The 18335-nt window shown below is 42.0% G+C and overlaps 1 protein-coding gene across 4 annotated transcripts in view; it reads right to left on the bottom strand.

The window, feature by feature from the left end:
• The window catches only part of Arhgap10 (Rho GTPase activating protein 10), a 279570-nt gene that overhangs the window by 94907 nt on the left and 166328 nt on the right, over nt 1-18335 (bottom strand). For all 4 annotated transcript variants that reach the window (XM_052727775.1, XM_052727774.1, XM_052727777.1 and 1 more), the window contains 3 exons: nt 17682-17756; nt 10786-10873; nt 3953-4011 (listed from right to left, as the gene is read on the bottom strand). In XM_052727775.1, coding sequence (XP_052583735.1) covers nt 3953-4011; nt 10786-10873; nt 17682-17756 — 222 coding nt within the window. The remainder of the gene's footprint in view (nt 1-3952; nt 4012-10785; nt 10874-17681; nt 17757-18335) is intronic.

The raw sequence follows: 18335 nt of genomic DNA, 5'->3' as shown, positions 1-18335 counted from the left end.
CCTCTGGAAGAGCAGTCAGTGCGCTTAACCTCTGAGCCATCTCTCCAGCCCAGTATTTTTCATTTCTAACAATGAACAACATTTGAAATCTATTTTCGAAAAGAGTAGAGCCTTCCACTTCATGTGTCAAGTCCTTCTTCCCAGGAGCCTCCTATAATTCATTAAATCTCTCTCTACACATGCACGCACGCACGCGCGCGCACACACACACGCACACACTTCTCCCATATCTGCTTGTTTAGCTCTTCAAATTACACTGTTTTGTTCCAACATCAAATCTTTCTAATGGGTACTTCCACAAGGTAATATGTCCTCTGTACCCCAAAAATCTTGCTAAAACACATTATTTTCTGTTACTTATGCTATATGTATTTTGCTATATTTTCATTGATACTAACTAGCAAAGAATGAAGAACATATCATTTTTATCAAGGGCACCTAATTAATTGTACATGAAATTCCTGTAATGTGCCAGAGACTTGAGAGTTTGCTGTGATAGGAAAAAACAGAATTGGGAAACCACACATCAGCATCCATCATACTTCAGTGTCTTATGATGTCATAACAACAGAGGCTGCAGATCTGAGCAAGCTTATGAGGGCGTAACAAAAAACATAGGCAGACTGTTAAATTATCTTAACATGTAAATGCCATGCGTCAATAATATTGTAATGTAGGAGTTACAAGCAGTGACCTTCCAAACAGTTCCTAAGGTAAACGCCAGCTTCCGTCATCGTGTAAAAGTGCTGATGTCCCCCTGTGGTCCTCACCTACTGTAGACTGAATACGCCCAGCTAAGAGAGACAGGAGACATTACATGCTCCATCCCTGAAATGCCCACATTTCCACACCCTTCCTCATGTGTGTTTCCCAACAAGAATGGAATGGAATCCTCTGGTTATACAGATACCATGTACTGGATCCTACACTGGTTCTCATCAGAAATGGCTGTGGTTGTTCAGTGCGCTGCATAGGTAACCTGACTACAGAAAGCAAACACACAACACAGAAATACAAGTATTCTAGTTTGAGCAGCAGTAGGGAGGCCGTTGGTTCTAAAGACCCAACGCCAGGCAAGCACCATGGATTAAGCTGTCCAGCCCATGCTAAGTCCAATGTGAGTCCAACCCAGCAGGATGGGTCCATGCTCACCACTGCTGAGGCTACAGAGCATCGACTACATCATTCTCAAGGGCAATAGGCTTCACAGGGGAAAGCTTCCAGGTAGATGCTACCAGCTTTGTACAGGCTGACACAAATTTGAATTCTTACAGAGACCAATTCAAAACATTTGTTGTTTATGAATTTCTATCCCCAAAAGTATAGTACAGTTTCTCATGGATAGGTGGCTTTTCATTCTTTTAGTAAACCTAATGAATGCAGTTAACAGTTTAAGGCTTTCAAACTTCTGAAATTGAAAAATGTTTCCAATGTGTTCCATACAGAACAGTTTTCTTTTACAAAAAGATATACACTTTGCAGTGAGAACACAGAACAAAACTCTTACCTTTGTATTACCACCTTGAGAACTCTCAACAGAAAATGATAGGCAATAAAATGATGAAAGAACACAAAGGTGGCTGGGGGAAGCCTTCAGACCCCTCAGTGAAGGAGAGAGTACCTCCTCAACATCACTGAACACACAGAAACCACCACACAGTGGAGAAGAGCCAGAAATTAGCTCCATGCTGGCATGACAGACAACCTCAAAGGTTGGTTGTGTGGGGTCATTATTTAATCGCCAGCTGAGCTCACTGACAAAACAAGGTAAGCTCTGCTGGTTTTGATGGGAAATGAGTTAAACCACAATCCCAATCCTCCAGTATTCAAAAGGAGGAGAGTAATTTTGGCCATCTGATTTCTATAACTGCATCCAATACTTACAAATGCATGTGCAAAATGCAAGAGGATCTACTCCCATGCCCTTTCCCAAGAGGCATCAAGGACAGAGGGAAGGTACTCGCAAGAAAGGAAAAGGAGAAGTCAAACTGCCCTAACTACGCTGGACCCGAGTAAACCAGTTAGCATGTGTAGTGTTTCTCACTAAACCAGATTAGTGTGGGCCCTTTCCAACTGCAACCGCACAGAGGTACAAATCCACACCACTAACTACAGGAGCTGCAATATTCCTTCACAACAGTCCTGTTATTCAAATCAGCATGAAAACTACTACAGAAGGCCACAAGGTCAGGAGACAAAATACTGGGTACTGACCCAACAGGCAACAGAACCTATCGTATCCACTCGATTCTCCAAAACACAGTTAAACAGACCAGCGAACCCCACCATCTCGGGCTTCATTACCTCCTAATGGGGAGGAACTTCCTCATCTGGTAAAAGACATTTGACATTAGGATTCTGAACACTCCACTGTTAGTCACACATGGTAATAATTCTCACGACACTAACTCATGTAATGTAAAACTTCATTCCATAATCACTCTATCTTTCTCCAGAATGCAAAGACTTCTAGATGCAAGCTGGCACTCCTCAGCTTTTCCAGGGTATATGATGAACAACCTAAAACTGTTCTCCAACTAAATTTAATTTCTTTCTCTTGTTTGCCAAAAATGCCACAGGGAAGAAATCAAAACAACTAAGCATTTGCTTGTGTTTTTGCCAAGAAAACCTTCCCCCGCTTCCTTGATCAGACAAATCCTCTTTTTTGGAATAACTCCGAACACAACTGTATTCTGGCCTTCCCCAAAAGCTTCCTTTCTGTGTGTAGTGTAATGCAGCCAACAGTGATTCTTTCTGCAACAAATTAGGACTCTCACACAGTCTGGAGCCGTGACATCACAAGAAGGTAGCATTTAAAGCCATGTTCAGGCAGCAGTGGCATAGGACCCAATGGTATCGCTGTAAGTTTTTCAACAGATTAAAATATGAAATATATCCGGGAGTGTGGGTGTACAATTTCAGCTACTATCAATGAGCCTGTGAAAATCAGTATTGCAGAATCAGCCAGTGGAGAGGTAAGTGTCAATTAAGTAAGGGTCTCTACAATCTGTTAAGTTACTTTATATGTATGCCTCAAGCTCAATTTCCTTAACTCTGAATTACCTAACATCAGTACCCTTCAGAAGAATGATTAAGCAGCATGTACTGAGGAGAAAAGCAGAGCTGTATGACAGAAACACCCCCAGCTCTGTCTGCACCAGGAACACACTCTCACTACACTGCAGATACATAGTATGGGCACGGGTTTAGGGGTCAGAAAATACCTAATTAAAATTCACCAGCTCTTGGCCTTTGTCATTCAACATATATCCTATATAATTCATTATCAAGTAGTTCAGGCTTCTGGCAGTGTCTTATAATAATTCTTCTGTCTATGCCGTCTATATAAATGTCTTTACAAGAAACTATCTCCAGGCTATAATGTCTCCAAATCCACCCTCTCTCCGATCTCCTACAAGCTTGTTCTATAGTATTCTGTTCATGCCAATACTAGGTATCCACAGGACAGTGAGAGTGCCATGCAGACAGAACTGGCTGCCGGAGTCAGGACTCTGTTCTGGCCTGACACATCCAGTTTCTACCAGAGGCAAAGAAACAACAGGAAGCTGCTAAGTCCACGCATGATCTATTACCAAATTGCTTTTTTTAATTTTAATTTAATTAAATTTTTTTAATTTACTTATTTTTGTTTTATGTGCACTGGTGTTTTATCATGGGTGTTGGGTCTCCTAAAACTGGAGTTACAGACAGTTGTGGGTGCTAAGACTTGAACCCAGGCCCTCTGGAAAAGCAGTCAATGCTCTTAACCACTGAGTCATCTCTCCAGCCATTGTTCACTTTCCAAAAGGAGGGAAAACAGCCATTCTCTAAAGGATCTCTCCTTTCAACACAGATGGGAGTACTATTAAGTTATAATTTTCATGTGGAAATTTTTACGTGTGCACACTACCAGCCACCAATCTGAGTCTTTGTATATTCACATGATACTTACTGGCTGGAACAATGAAGTCTCTATGTAACTCATAGGTCATAAGAGGTTCTGGAAGACTCCTGGGGAAGAAAAAAAAAAAAAAAAACCACAGCTCAATTACCAAACAAGTCATCTTTGAGTTTACTTATTACATCAAACTGCTTGTGAATGTCTTGAGTTAACCTTCAAATACCAAAAGATACAGAATCCACAATGCTAACTGCTGATTCTCCGAGTCACTGCCAACTCTTCAGCAACCTCAAATTCTTATCAGGTCTAAGCATACAGTGTTTCATATCTAATCTTGATAAGTCCCTTTATGAACATCTCACTTTGCATATAAGAGTTTCATATACTTAAGTATATGACATATTTAACTTAAGTATTGTATATAACAAATATAAGCAGAGTTTTGAAAGGCATCTTTAAAATATTGATATCAAAATAATACACAGAAAATGTTAAAGAAACTTAAACCCTCTCCTCTGATATTTCTATTAAAATAACTGGTTTTAATTTTTATGCCTAAATACATGTAGAGCACTGGTTCTCAACCTGTGGGTCATGACCCCTTTGGGGTCACATAGTAGACATCCTGCATATCAGATACACACATTATGATTTATAACAGTAGCAAAATTACGGTTATGAAGTAGAAAAAAAAATTAAAGGTTGGGGGTCACCACAACATGAGGAACTGTATTAAGGGGTCACAGCATTAGGAAGGCTGAGAACCACTGACACAGAAGAAACATTTAAAAAGGAAAAACTGAAGGCCATGAAATAAATGAAGTCAAACAATGTAAAAATATATGCAGCACTTAGCTTTTTGCAAACTGCATTATGCAAATAGTAGCACGTTTCATCCTATGAGAACACAATGCTGAACTTCAGCCAACCTGCCAACATCTTAAACTTTGCCAGGCCAGGTTTGTTGACTGCATCACCTAGAGAACAAGGGGGATCTGCAGAACTACTCTGCAGGCGAAAGGTCATAAACCTGGGATTCCCCTGAGTGTTTAAAAACAGTCAAATACACGAGTGCACTCAAGCATGCACACACACGAGTACACACACTTAAACACGGATAAGGAAGACTGTTCCATGTTGATAAAAGGGTTGCCTCATTGAGAATAAAACAAGTACTCACTCACAGATCAAGCAACGGAGCTTCAAATACAAGAGCAAAATATGACAAGACTGCATGGAGTAGGAAAATCCACAAGTGCAGAGAGATTAGAACGAGCAGAAAGAAAATCAGGTAGGACACAGAACGTTTGAGTAAAACTACCCACCCCCTCCACCTAACTGCATGTCTTTTAAAATGACTATCTACTCCAAAGCAGTATACATAGACCCAGTGCACACGGATAATTTGCTTTGTAAGAGAAACTATATATATTCCGGGCTATGAAGCAAATCTTTTATCAGTTTTAAAAAGTTGAAGCTATATGCAGTTCATTCTTTGACTTCACTAAAAGCAGAAGAGCTGAGGAGATGGCTGAGTGGTAATGTGCTTGTGACACAAGCATGGGGTCCCAAGTTTGGATCCCAGCAGCCACATCAAAAGCTGAGTGTGATGCTTCACATGCATCAGCCAGTTCTGGGGAGGCAGAGGCATGAGGATCCTTCTAGGGCTTGCTGACCAACCAATCAATAAGCTCCCAGGTTCAATGTCTCAAAAACTAAGGTAGTGACAGCCAAAGCCACACTTCACCTAAGAATGTACATGGATGGTGAATAAGTTCACACATCAAGAAAAGTCTGGACGTGAGAAAGTTCACACTAAAAGAACAAACAACGAGGAGCCAACATAAATGTATTAGAATGACTTAGTAAGAAAAGCCGACCATACTCAGAGGACGTAGAGGGAGCAGGGCCTGTGCACTACTGGTAGGGGATGCGAGGAAGTGCACCACACTTGGGAAAGCTGATCAGTTTCCAAGAGTGTTTGCCCACGAGGATTTACCCAAAGAAATGAAAACCTTTGTCTCAAAGATTTCTATAGACATTTACACAGCTTGATGCGTAACAGTCTAGAGCTCCAGATCACCCAGATACACAGCAACAGATCAACGACATCAACATGCCTCAGCAATTATTCTAAGTCAAACTGATAAAGATCATAATAATGCGAATTAACACAAAAAGACAGGGAGTCGCTAAATGGTTACCTACTGAAGAGGCCATGATGAGGGAGGAGTCCAGAGGAGAGCAGAAGGAAGCTCAGAAGGGTGATGGACAGGCTCAGTTCCTGAGTGTGGCGGTGGTCTCACAGGTGTACAAAGCTTACATATACTGTAAATATGTGCAGCTCAGTCCAAATAACTATACTTCAAGAAAAAGCTGAGAAAGGTACACACGCCTCAATGTTTCTACTTAGAATAAAAATACGTGTGAGATTCATGAAGAAAAGCTATTCAAAAACAAAGCTACATGAAAAGATTTGAGGACATATTTTTTACACACAGCTTGGGTGCCCGTGCGTCCGGCACACAAGGCGGCACTTGCCAACAACGACAACCGAAGATTTGAGAGAGTTAGCTGCCTCGGCTCCTCTCTCCACCCTCTCCTTTTCCTGACTAATTAAAGGAAAAGGTTCCTGGTGACATCAGAGCCTCAACCAGGAGAAGACGGGCAACGAGAGGTCAATTCTCGGGGGTTCATTTCAAAGTACAGACAAGCAGGAAAGGTCATCCATTTCCACAGAAGGGAAGTTCAAGTGCTAGGTCAAAAGCAAAGGGAAAAAGAACACTTAGCAACAGCGTGGAGAGTATTTCTTCTCCAATAAGACTGAACTGGTCTCTAAATATCTCCTACCAGCTACTTATATCACTGCCATATGTCTAACTGGCAATACTGCATAAAAAGTAAATATCATTAATGTTAAGAAAGCAGTAACAAAAATGACAAGTTCTCCATCCAAATTTTATATTACACTGAGTCACTGCATCTCTCAGCCTCCCACCCAACATGTATTAAAGCCACCTCTCTTTGTCACCCGTTGGGATCTGTTGTAGGATGGAAATCATAATATTTACTCAAGCTGGTGCTTCCTTCCCTAAAAACCCATTCCAATTTCCACACTTAAAAGAAGTTTCCTCCAGGTAAAGTTCACTTGACTAGAAACATCACAAACAGCTCATCTTTGCCTAACAGTGGGAAACGGTGGCAATGAATACATCACAGGCCATCAAACTCAGGGACTGCCTAGACAGGACATCACTGGAGGGCTGGGACCCAGGCCTCTCCCACAGAGAAGCCAAACACTGCCGGGCCAGCAGAAAGGAGGCGCCACATGCGGGTTCCCTGCGCGCTGCTCTCTTTTCCATTTTCTGATTCCGCCTGGTGCTTTGACCACACCCTCCTCTGCCTCCAGCTTTGCATCCCACACAGGGGCTGGCAATCTGCAGGAAGTTAAGAGGAAAGAAACACTGCTGCTCCATGCTATGTCCTAGTGTTGGGAGTGACAGAGCTGAGATTTCAACCTGACCGTCGGCTGGCTCCAGACCTCATATCCTCTACCCCAGCAAATAGCAATGTCTCTTAGGCCAGAAGAAATAAACACTTGTTTAGGCCACAACTCTGAAGGACTATGGAGATAGAAAAAAAAATCAAGTTTTCTCCCACTTAAAACATCAACCAGAAAAATGTCACCTAAATCCTAATTAATGCACCTACAGTTGCTAATTATGGCACAGGAGGAAAGATTTCAACCTGCCTTGTACATCTCCCAAAGCTTCTGCTGTCCTAAGATAATCGCTCAACTCGGGCAGAATGCTTAGATTTAGAACTAAGCTGTATAATAACAGTGTCTCAGAGTGTTCCTGTATGCAATGGCTGACTTAAAGAGGAATTCAACGGAATAAAGCAACATGATGAGAAAGGAGGGTAAACAGTGCAACAGAGGACCAGCAGTAATGAGGAGCTGGCTGCAGAGAGGACCAAGACCCAAAAGCAAAGTGTGCGTGTGCATAAGAAGCCTCGTGTTCACCAAGTTAACTCCCTACAAGGGAAAGAAAGGACCCCTTGGAGCAAGAAGCAGGAAACACAGTGTACTACTACCAAGAGTTCAATGTTTTCTCTCAAGCTTTCCATCCATAACTGTCATTTTGGTCAACTTCTTTTTCTGCACTAGGTACAATATACAAACAGTAAATAGATCCAAGGCCACCTGCCAGAGTGGAGCATACCCAATTCATTCTGTTTTTATCCCATCTACTCTTTCCTTGGCCCATCTAACATAGGCTTTCTCAACATCAGCACTACTACCACTCGGGATGACTCTGAAGCAAGGAGTGAGCGGGGAGAGTGTTCTATGAACTGTGGGAGATTAGCAGCTCATTCCCAACCTCTATCTACCAGACACCAGTAATACTCCTCCAGTAACTGTGACAATGAAGGAAAAGAAATGTATGCCTGCGCTGCAGAGATGGCTTAGCAGTTAAGCTCACTGACTGCTTTTCCAGAAGGCCCAGGTCAAGGTCCCAGGACCCACATGACAGCTAAGAATCTTTTGTAACTCCGGTTCCAAAGCGATCTGATGCCCTCGTGTGGCCTCCATGGACACTGCACACACATGGTACACAGGCATGCAAAACATTCATACACATAAAATAAAGATAAGTAAGCCTCAAAAAAGCATGCAGATACCATCAAATATGCTCTACACAGCCAGCCACTTGTAGTTGAGAACACTGCTTGAATGCTTCCGTGACATGATGGGACACTACAATGGACAGCATCATAAAACACCCATCTGTCCAGGGAGCTTCTAGCCAAGCAATACAGAAGGGATCCTTCATCTAATCCACATCCTAACCACAGTTACTGTTGATGGCAATCTGACGCTAAGGATGTATGCTTAGCTTTCATTTTCGCTCCTGTAACAACTAAGGGTAATAATAATGTACACAATAAATTTAAGAAGGAAAACTATCTTTAAATGAAATGCTCCAAAGCTGATAATGAAATAAGACTTAAAAAGGACGACAAGCAGGCAGTGGCCACAAGCTGACCTGAGACAACAAGAAGAAAACAGCATGGTGGACTACTTAAATAAATACACGAAATAAGACCCCACTGACCCTAGCAAAGACAGCAGGAATAGAAAGATTAGAGACACGTGCTGTATGACACCATGAGGGTATAAAAGGCCACAGAAAATGTACAGAACTATCTAAAAAAATAACCCAGGTTCATCAACAAACACCATCACTGGTTGGGGACAGGGAGGGCTGTACACATCAGATCTGACTTAAAGCACACTGTGAAACATCAGTGTCATTTAAATCCTGTGAGAAAAGGCTGAGGAACACTGACTAGTACTGATTCTGCATGCAGTAATAATTATATTGTGATTACCCTTTTAAAACATCTTTCTGTTTTAAATACATATTCATTTAAGTGTTTACTAGTACAGCAATATTTTTGCGAAAATCTCTTTAGTACCAAGAGAAAAGGTGGCAGGGAAAGGCCGCAGGAGAAGACAGATCCTGCGACCTCGAGCAGCACAGTGAGTCATGAGGACCCGTCACACCCCCTCTGGGTCTCAGAGTTTGGAATGTCCCAATTTAAAAAATACAAAGTAAAGCATAATTAGATTCTCGTGTGCTCACGGAAGCCAGTGCAATTTTACATGAAAACCAGCCTACAATGGTTTCAGCACCCTGGCTGCCCTGCTCTGCGAAAGCGCGGCCACCTCTCGCCCTTTGTGCCATAGAAACATCAAACCTCACAGAGCCGCAGCAGGGAAGCCCAGCCGTAATTGTTACTCCCTATTGCTGCTCTTCAGGAAACCACACACTTCTCAGTCAGTAAGTTCCTTTACTAAAGAAATGAATCAACACTTCAAAGTGTGGACGCTTTTCTTTCTTTCTTTTTTTTTTTTTTTTTCCTTAAGACGGTTTCTCTGTGTAGCTCTGGCCATCCTGGAACTCTCCCTATAAACCAGGCTGGCCTCGAACTCACAGAGATCCACCTGCCTCTGCCTCCCAACTGCTGGGATTTTCTAATCCCAGCCCTAAATTATTTTCTATAATAAACTGATCTTAAATTTTCTTAAAAACCTCAACAAGTAAACTTTTTAAATACTTTCATGTCTTATCATATATTGTTCTGTTCAGAATAGTTAAATTAAAGCAGTCTTCATTTTAGCTTAAAACATAAATAAAAGATTCTCTGTTGCTACACAGTGTATAGTGGAAACGTTCTACATCTACTCAGGATGCAACCTCCTCTCCTGCAGTTTACTTAACAATGGTGCTTGCAGTGGTTTGAATGAGAATGGCCCCATAGACTCATATATGTGAATGTTTGGTCCCCAGTGAATGGAACTGTTTGGGAAGGGTTAAGAGGCGTGGCCTTGTTGGAGAAGGTATGTCACTGTAGGTGGGCTCTGAGGGTTCAAAAATTATGTGAGACCCAGCCCCTCCATCCCCCGTGTGTGTGTGTGTGTGTGTGTGTGTGTGTGTGTGTGTGTGTGTGTGTGTGTGTCTGTCTGTCTGTCTGTCTGTCTGTCTGTCTGCTGTCTGTCTCTGCAACTTATAGGTTAGATATGAGCTCGCAGCTACTGCTTCAGTGCCTGCCTGTCTCCCTGCCTGCCTGCTGCCATGCTTCCCACCATGACTCTCTGAAACTGTAAGCAAGCCCCCAATTAAATGCCTTCCTTTCTAAGTTCAGTGGCCATCGTGTCTGCACAGCAACAGAACAGGAACTAAGACAGTGCTCATCACGACTGACTTTATTTCCACAACATTATCCGGTACCTCATAGACTTTCCCCTTGTCAGTGAGTGTCAACAAAACTACTGCCATTTCTGCAGAACGAATGCCTGGTCTGTGACAGCAGCTCACCTCAGATACTGTTTCAAGGCACTTGTAACTGTCTTCACTTCCCAGTCTAAGGAATTCTCCAGGTCCAGCTCATTGCATGTTTTTGCATCTGGCGAACAAGCAAAAATGAAAAATTAGTTAAAAATCTAACCATCCCAAGTCCTGACTAGCTCAGGAAACTTCCAATTTTAAGTGGTTAAAACAACAGATTATTAATCCTGGAGTTTCTCAACAAAAGCATTCTATGCAATCATTTAATAACAACATAAGCTACCCTGTGTTACTAGAGATTTCTAATACAGCAGAGACCAAAGCAAAAGGATCTAAAATAAATATAGACTAAAGGTGAAGAAGAAAGAAACGGGGCAGCTCATGGGAAGCGATGTCGCATCAATTAAAGGCGCCAGTCAGCAGCCACAGCTTGGAGCGTGTGGTGCTGTCAGCAGCATGGATATGGCTTGTATCTGTTGACACCACTACTACCACATAAGAAACCCTGTCACCATGAAGGTAAACTGATGATTAAAATGGCAGCATGTCAGTGGGAGACAGAGTAATTAGTCTGGTCTCACATTCAGTGGCTGTATTCCTTACAGTTGTTTTCTGAAGGTAAATACAGGATCAACCCAAACAGAAACATGACAGCAGAGGCTCAAATGCTATTAATTTTAATATCCTACAATGTAAACGTGTCGATACACCATGTTACTACATTAGCATGTACAATTTTATTTCTTTGTATTAGTAAAAACAAAAGTTGCAATTAAGATATAAAGTAAAAAACAAAATCTCCTTAAGTGAAAGGATGTCTGTGGGTAATCCTTCACTCCAACTTGCAATCTATTTACCATCCAGCACACTAGATGCCTCTGGGCAGCACCTCTGGAGTTCACTCTCAATTAAACTAGTTTTATTTGTCCTAAAAGTGTGTTGCTGATATTTTGTTTCCAAATGCTCTTTTACAGAGCTGGTGTTCTAAAGAAAAGTGTGCAAGTCCAAACAGAGGAGGAGGGACAGGCAGACAGACAGACAGATGGGGGAGGGAGGGAGGGAGGGAGAGAGGGAAGCAGGAGTTTACGGTGTTAATCCAGGTTGAAATAAAATGACAGGACAATGGGAATGGCAAACATTCTGAGGATGGTGCCGTTCTTGTCCATCTGGGTCAGCACACCTGGGTCTTCCACAGCTGAGCTTCAATGCTGTACCAGCCTGGAACCGTAAGCCACCCCAAGCCAGGAAGCCCCAAATCCAACCGAGTTTGAGATCCTCACCTACACCAAGGAGCTCTAAGCATAGTAAGTGCTCCTATAAACTAGTGTGAGCATGCTAACAAATGTGAACGCTCCTATAAATTAGTGTGAGCATGCTAACAAATGTGAACACTCCTATAAACTAGTGTGAGCATGCTAACAAAGTAAGGACATGGGCAGACTTCCATGAATTATCAAAAGCAGCAGATCACTGCACAGTCGAGTCATTAAAAGCAAGGACATTCCATGGTGCTTCTCTCCGCAAAGGAAGGAGGCAGAGAACAGGTTATAAAGAAGGGTGTCAAGCACCACTAGAAATCTACCTGGCTTTCCACACTCCTACAGTCAGGAGAAGACAGCAACTTCTAGAAGAGACTCTTCCTCCCTCACTCCAGAATAAGGCCTCAAATAAAAACAAAGAACTAGCTGTCCCCAGATTTCCTCCTCCCTTACACCAGATTTGTCTCCGCAGGGGAGAGTACCTTGCTGGCACTTCTTTTTAAAAGCATTAAAGCAGAGGCTGTCAAAGCGGGCCACCACACCGACTGAGCACACTGCCCGAAAAGCTTTAGGCCCGGGCGTGACTCAGCCAAAGGAGGACTGTTCCATGCTGGACTCATCTCAGAGTAAAACAGGAAGGGGTGCTAGTGGACAGCCATGGACAGGTGAAGTCAGTTACTCAGAGGGCTGGAGACTCTGTAGGCACTCCAGCATCGCTTGATTACAGCGACTGACACAATATGCAATAAACCACAGCAACGTCAGCTGACGCTGATCACACTCTGATCAGTCCCTACGATTCAGAACTCATTTGTTATTGAGCCTGTCAGACAAGCCACAGAACGTCCGAGAAATCAAATTAAGCACCCTGATTAAAGATGCAATCCTTTATAACTGGGACTAAATAATTCTGTTCTAACAGCTTTACCAACCAATTACTTCTGTAACTGAATATTCCTTCTCTCATTAAATCAATTATTTAAATCTCATTTTAACATACAAGTCAGATAACATTTTCGATGAACTTGCTACAAGCAAATCACCATTTTAAAATCCAAGAGGCTTCTAAAGGATGTCTTTTATTTTCTACTTTCTACCAAATTATCAGTCTGTATTTTGAGATTCAAATTCTTTCTATGGAAAACTAAGTCATCCTTCCAAACTCACAGAACAAAAACAGCTGTCACATCAGAAGTTAGTGACTGTATGTCTATGTAATTAATCATCTATTAACTGTTCGCTGTTTTCAAATAACTCAATCATACCTGGCAGCCCTTTGCAATCAGTGAGCTATGTGTTAATTTATTTAGGATTCACACTTAAAATATGTTTAGAGTGTTCATTTAGAATATGTGTTCTACCACAAGTGAGGAGGACTTGTACTTCCCTCCTGACAAAGAACAACATAACTCATTAGTTAAAAATCTAAACTAACAAGCACAGAACCGAAGAGCTGGCATTTTTGTTATGATATGAACTTTTCCTTATTGCACATGCACTGGTCATTTCTTTGAAGCTGGAAGTATGCACCCCACGCTCACTACAAAGCCTCACTTATATGGGAGCCAGCACCCTAGCCAACATGGACTTGGGCCAATTCTTTTTTTTCCGTTGAATACTTGAAGAAGCAAAAAGTGCATGTGTCTTATAAATACACTTTATCACCAAAAATCATGTTTCCAGCCGCATTGCTCACTTTGTCCAATCTATGTATGTATGAAAATTATCCAACAAAGTAAACAAAAAATATTTTAAATTAATATCCTGGTTTTTTATTTTCTATGGTTCTGTGTCTAAAAAGAAATAAAACCACCCAGTCTTTTGTAAACCAGACCATATATGCCTGAGCACATTTTCCCAGAATCCCCTGCTCTGCTCCTGCTTCATTCTAATGTGGGAAGAAGAAAGACAACCAGGAGGCACCGACCAGTCTACTCTGCCCTAACTGCTGTAACTCATCTGTACAGCCCTGTCTCACTAGGAACTGGCAATGACTCCCCAAGACGCTTCCTCTGCTACTTTTCCTCGCCTTCCTCATCAGCTCCATGTTTCTAATACTAAAACCAGAAAGAAAAGAAAACCACTTCCTCCCAGATTGTTACATGCCCTGACCTACAGACAGCGAAGGGGCAGGGAAGGAGGGAAGTGGCTTCCACACAGAGGAGCAGTCCCCAAGCATGCTCCAGGTAAGTCAGAGAGCTGGAACCTCAGCAGACACCACCTGCTGATCCCCAGGGAAAGGATCCCCAGAAGGGAAGAGTAGCCTCCTGTGGTGATATTGTGTTCCTCAATATATTGTGGACCCTAATAAATTGATCTGGGGTCAGAGAACAGAACAGCCACTAGACAGACATAGAGGCCAGAAAATGGTGGCACTCACACCTTTAACCCTAGCCTTCTGGAGGCAGAGATCCGGATCTCTGTGAGTTCAAAGCCACACTGGAAACAGCCAGGCATGGTGACTCACGCCTTTAATCCCAGGAAGTGATGGCAGAAAGCAGAAAGGTACATAAGGCGTGAAAACCAGGAACTAGAGGCTGGGTAAGCATTCAGGCTTTTGAGCAGCAGTTCAGCTGAGATCCATTTGGATGAGGACTCAGAGGCTTCCAGTCTGAGGAAACAGGACCAACTGAGGAATTTCAAGGTGAGGAAGCTGTGGCTTGTTCTGCTTCTCTGATCTTCCAGCGTTCACCCCAGTACCTGGCTCCAGGTTTGTTTTTATTAATAAGACCTTTTAAGATTCATGTTACAGCCTCCTCCTGTACCTGGCCGGGAGGAGGAGAGAATGTCCGGGAAGTTTCTATGTCAGCTGACATCTCCTGTTGGCAGGAGAGGCAGGTGAAAGAGCATGAGGAAGAGGAACGGGAGGAAGCAGAAGTTGAGGAGGGAGTAGGGAAAGGGGAGGAAGTAAGGGGAATGGGGAGAAAGTTTTATCTATTTCATCTTAAACAGGGAAGGGAAAATCACCACAGGAAGGGAACAAGTGAGGATATCATTCAAAAGATGAAGCATAATCAAGCCTTGGGAATCACCACAAACGTTTACATCTCAGTGTTTGAAGAATACTTAAAACATTCGAAACTGAAATGATAAAATTTCGTGTAAAAGTGGCAATCATTTTTCTTTAAAGAAATCTCAACAGGTCTTGAGAACTAGACAATCAAGTAAACACAGTCCTCTTCTAAAAACATAAAATGATTTGGAACTTTTTCTAGGATGCTTAAAAATTCAATTTTTTTCATTTTTCATGAAGAAAAGTCCATTACCAATAAAATGTGCTCTGAAAAATTTTCAAATTTTAAATGAATATATTACTTTAAAGACGAATTGGCTTTTAGAAGAAATTAAGCATTTGGCAGGCTCATGCCCTTCCCCCTTCAGGATCTAACCTTAACATGATGTAAACAGAAAAGTCAGGGATGTGTATGCACGGTTATTGAAACTCTGAAATGCTTTTTTAAATGGTATTAAATGACTGAAATATCTAATCGGGATGAAAAGAATACCTCAAGAAAATGGTAAGCTGATCAGGAAACAGTGATGACATCTATTTTGTCAAAACTAAGACTTATGTTAGTAACAAACTAATGAATGGTATTGCTGCTACACTTTCAATGGACAATCTGATTCATATTACAGATTACGCAGATTAATACAAACAAATCCACACTGCACAGCCCTCTTAAATGAATTATTTAATGAGGAAATAACAAGTTAATTTCTTCTTGCCAATCCTCTAACTTCCTCTGTTTGCACAATGTTACTGAAAACATAATGTTTTCCCTGCCAGTAACTGAATGAAGTTGTGACACAATGTGTCTGGACTTCTCGGATACAGAAAAAAAAAGATGGTTTTCTAGTTATCTATGTTTGTGCATGTCCTTACATGTATATGTGTGCTTAGATATGTGCATGCAGGTGAACTTATCCCATGCATGTGCATCCAGGGCTCAGAGGCTGATATTTCCTTTCTCTGTTGCTTTTTTTTTTTTTTTTTTAAGACAGAGTCTCTCATGGATGCTCAAGCTCACTGTTTGGCTAGATTGACTGGCCAGCAAGCCCCTGGGACCCTCCTGTCTCTCCCAACCCAGCACTGGAGTTACAAGTGTCCACACTCCATGTAACGTCTATGTAAGCATTAGGGACTAAACTCAGGTCTTTACCCACTGAGCCATCTCCCAGGCCTCTCTGGGTCATAGACTTTTGAGGGCTTTGAAATTTTAAAACACCTTGTGAGTTACAGGCTGTCTTAGGATTTTCCCAGAGCAGAGGAGCTATCACTAGAATTGAATAATCCTGTACATGTAGGACTCTGTGAGGCTACGAACAAATTTCAAGACAACTTAACACTTGGGGTGACCACAGAAATAACCTTGTTCAAAGTTTCCTTGAGCATAAACAAAATAGTGATCAAAATAAGGCCAAGGTCCTTTTGGCCAATTTACCACCAAAATGTGCCTTCTGGCCTAAATGCATTCTGGTCACAATATCATCTTCCAGTCCTAAGCATTGTCACACCAAGTTAAGTGTTTCTAATTTTAAAATTAAGTAAAAGCAGATGCTATACGCCCATTAAATTCTTCCAGCTGCTACTGGACCACTGGCAACCTGACTGTTTAATCTGAAGCCCACTAATGGTAAAAAGGAAAATGTGTCTGCCAGAACTGCACACCCAAGTTAAAGCAGAGAGGCAGAAACTGGAGGTAGTCCCTGAAAGCGGATACATTGTAATAGAGTTCCGCAATGAAGACAGGGATTTTCCTGTGGTTCACAGCGTGAAAACTGCTCATGAAACCCTTGCTTCACAGCCAGCCCAGTAAGCCATGCTAGCTATAACGTTGGTCTTGTTCATCTTAGTTTATACTTTCAAAAATGAGCTTTCAATACAGGTACATTTAAATGAATTCCCAGCACACCTGAGGGCATTGTTAGTGTTGACTAATTAGAGTCAGATACCAAATAAATTCTTAGGTAGCAAGGCCAAAATGACAGACTGGTTTGATAGCTAGGCCCTCCAGGCTGCTGAACTATGACCGCCCTTCAAGGGCAGTCTGCTCCGGGGTGGAGGAGACATGAGCGTCTTACAAGTTGCACCGAACTGTCAGCCGCATATAATGCAAAAGCACTTTATCATTCACAGAACGTCTGGGGTAAGAAAATGAATTCACTCTGGCTCCCTCCAGTCTGGGATGCCAAGGAACACTGTGTCATCAGCACAGATGGAGCATGGTTCTGGAGAGGGGCCTGGTGAGGACCGCAAACAACGAATCTACGGAACACAGCCCTCCCTGGCAAATGACAGTTTGGGGAACTGTAAAAAGGAGCGAGTTCCTGTGGTCTTGTCTAACGAAATGTACTGTCAGGATTCTGGACAGGTAATTTGGAAAACATGTAGATCACAGAGGCCTGACAGGCATCTACTGTGAAAGGCAATGGAGAGAGGCATCTACTATGAACTACACTGTTCTGCCTGCACTGCTTAATAAGGACCAGGGACGTGGATAACCTCAGCCAATGCAACTCAGCCTCGGCCGGGGACACAACGCAACCAAGTAAGCAGTTCAAGAGTGTATTCCTAAGTACACAATATATAACTCTGAAATATTAAATTGCAAAGTAAATGAGCATAAACAATTAGTGCATGGAAAAATGATTAAAGAGGCATACCCATCAACATACTCAGAAGTCTCTGGACCTTTGAACTCACCCCCACAACTCTGTACAGTCCTTGGTCATTTATACCTATTGAGAGAGACAAAATGTTAGCAGATTATAAGAACACGGCATTTTAAAAGCTATCAAACAGCTGCATTCCAAAATCTCTGACAACTCACAATTGCAGCATTCCTACATGTAGACTATAAAAATATTGGACAAAAGCAAACGTTCACCAAAGTGGTATATCAGCGTTGGTGTATATCAGCCTTGATGTACATCAGCTTTGTATTTGTGTATTTGTGAACTATGACTGGAAAACAGCCTCCACGTGGATAAAAATGCACAAAGTCATGTTAAGCAGAAGTGCTGAGCACCCTGAAATGCAGTCTAGTGCAGTTTCTGCAGATGTCTTTCCATGTTTTCCTTTATTTACTTGCTTACATTTTTCTTGGGACGTTTCAGCCCTTTTATTAACATGGGATTAGCACATACGAATAAAGTGTTTAGATCATTCTTGAGGACCATGACCTGAATCTGTTTTCAAGTTGCCATACACTCCACCCAAATGAGTAAATAATTCAACTTAATGCATTCACTCTCTGCTGAAACCTGAGAACCATGTGTCCTTGAGTACAAGAGACAAAGGCACAAGTTACCCAAGTG

This window comes from Peromyscus californicus, unplaced genomic scaffold (assembly GCF_007827085.1).
Source record: "Peromyscus californicus insignis strain IS unplaced genomic scaffold, ASM782708v3 Scaffold_8__1_contigs__length_139910024, whole genome shotgun sequence".
In the NCBI taxonomy this organism is placed as follows: Eukaryota; Metazoa; Chordata; class Mammalia; order Rodentia; family Cricetidae; genus Peromyscus; species Peromyscus californicus.
The sequence above is the reverse complement of the archived record's forward strand: the minus strand, read 5'-3'. Positions and strand labels throughout refer to the sequence as shown.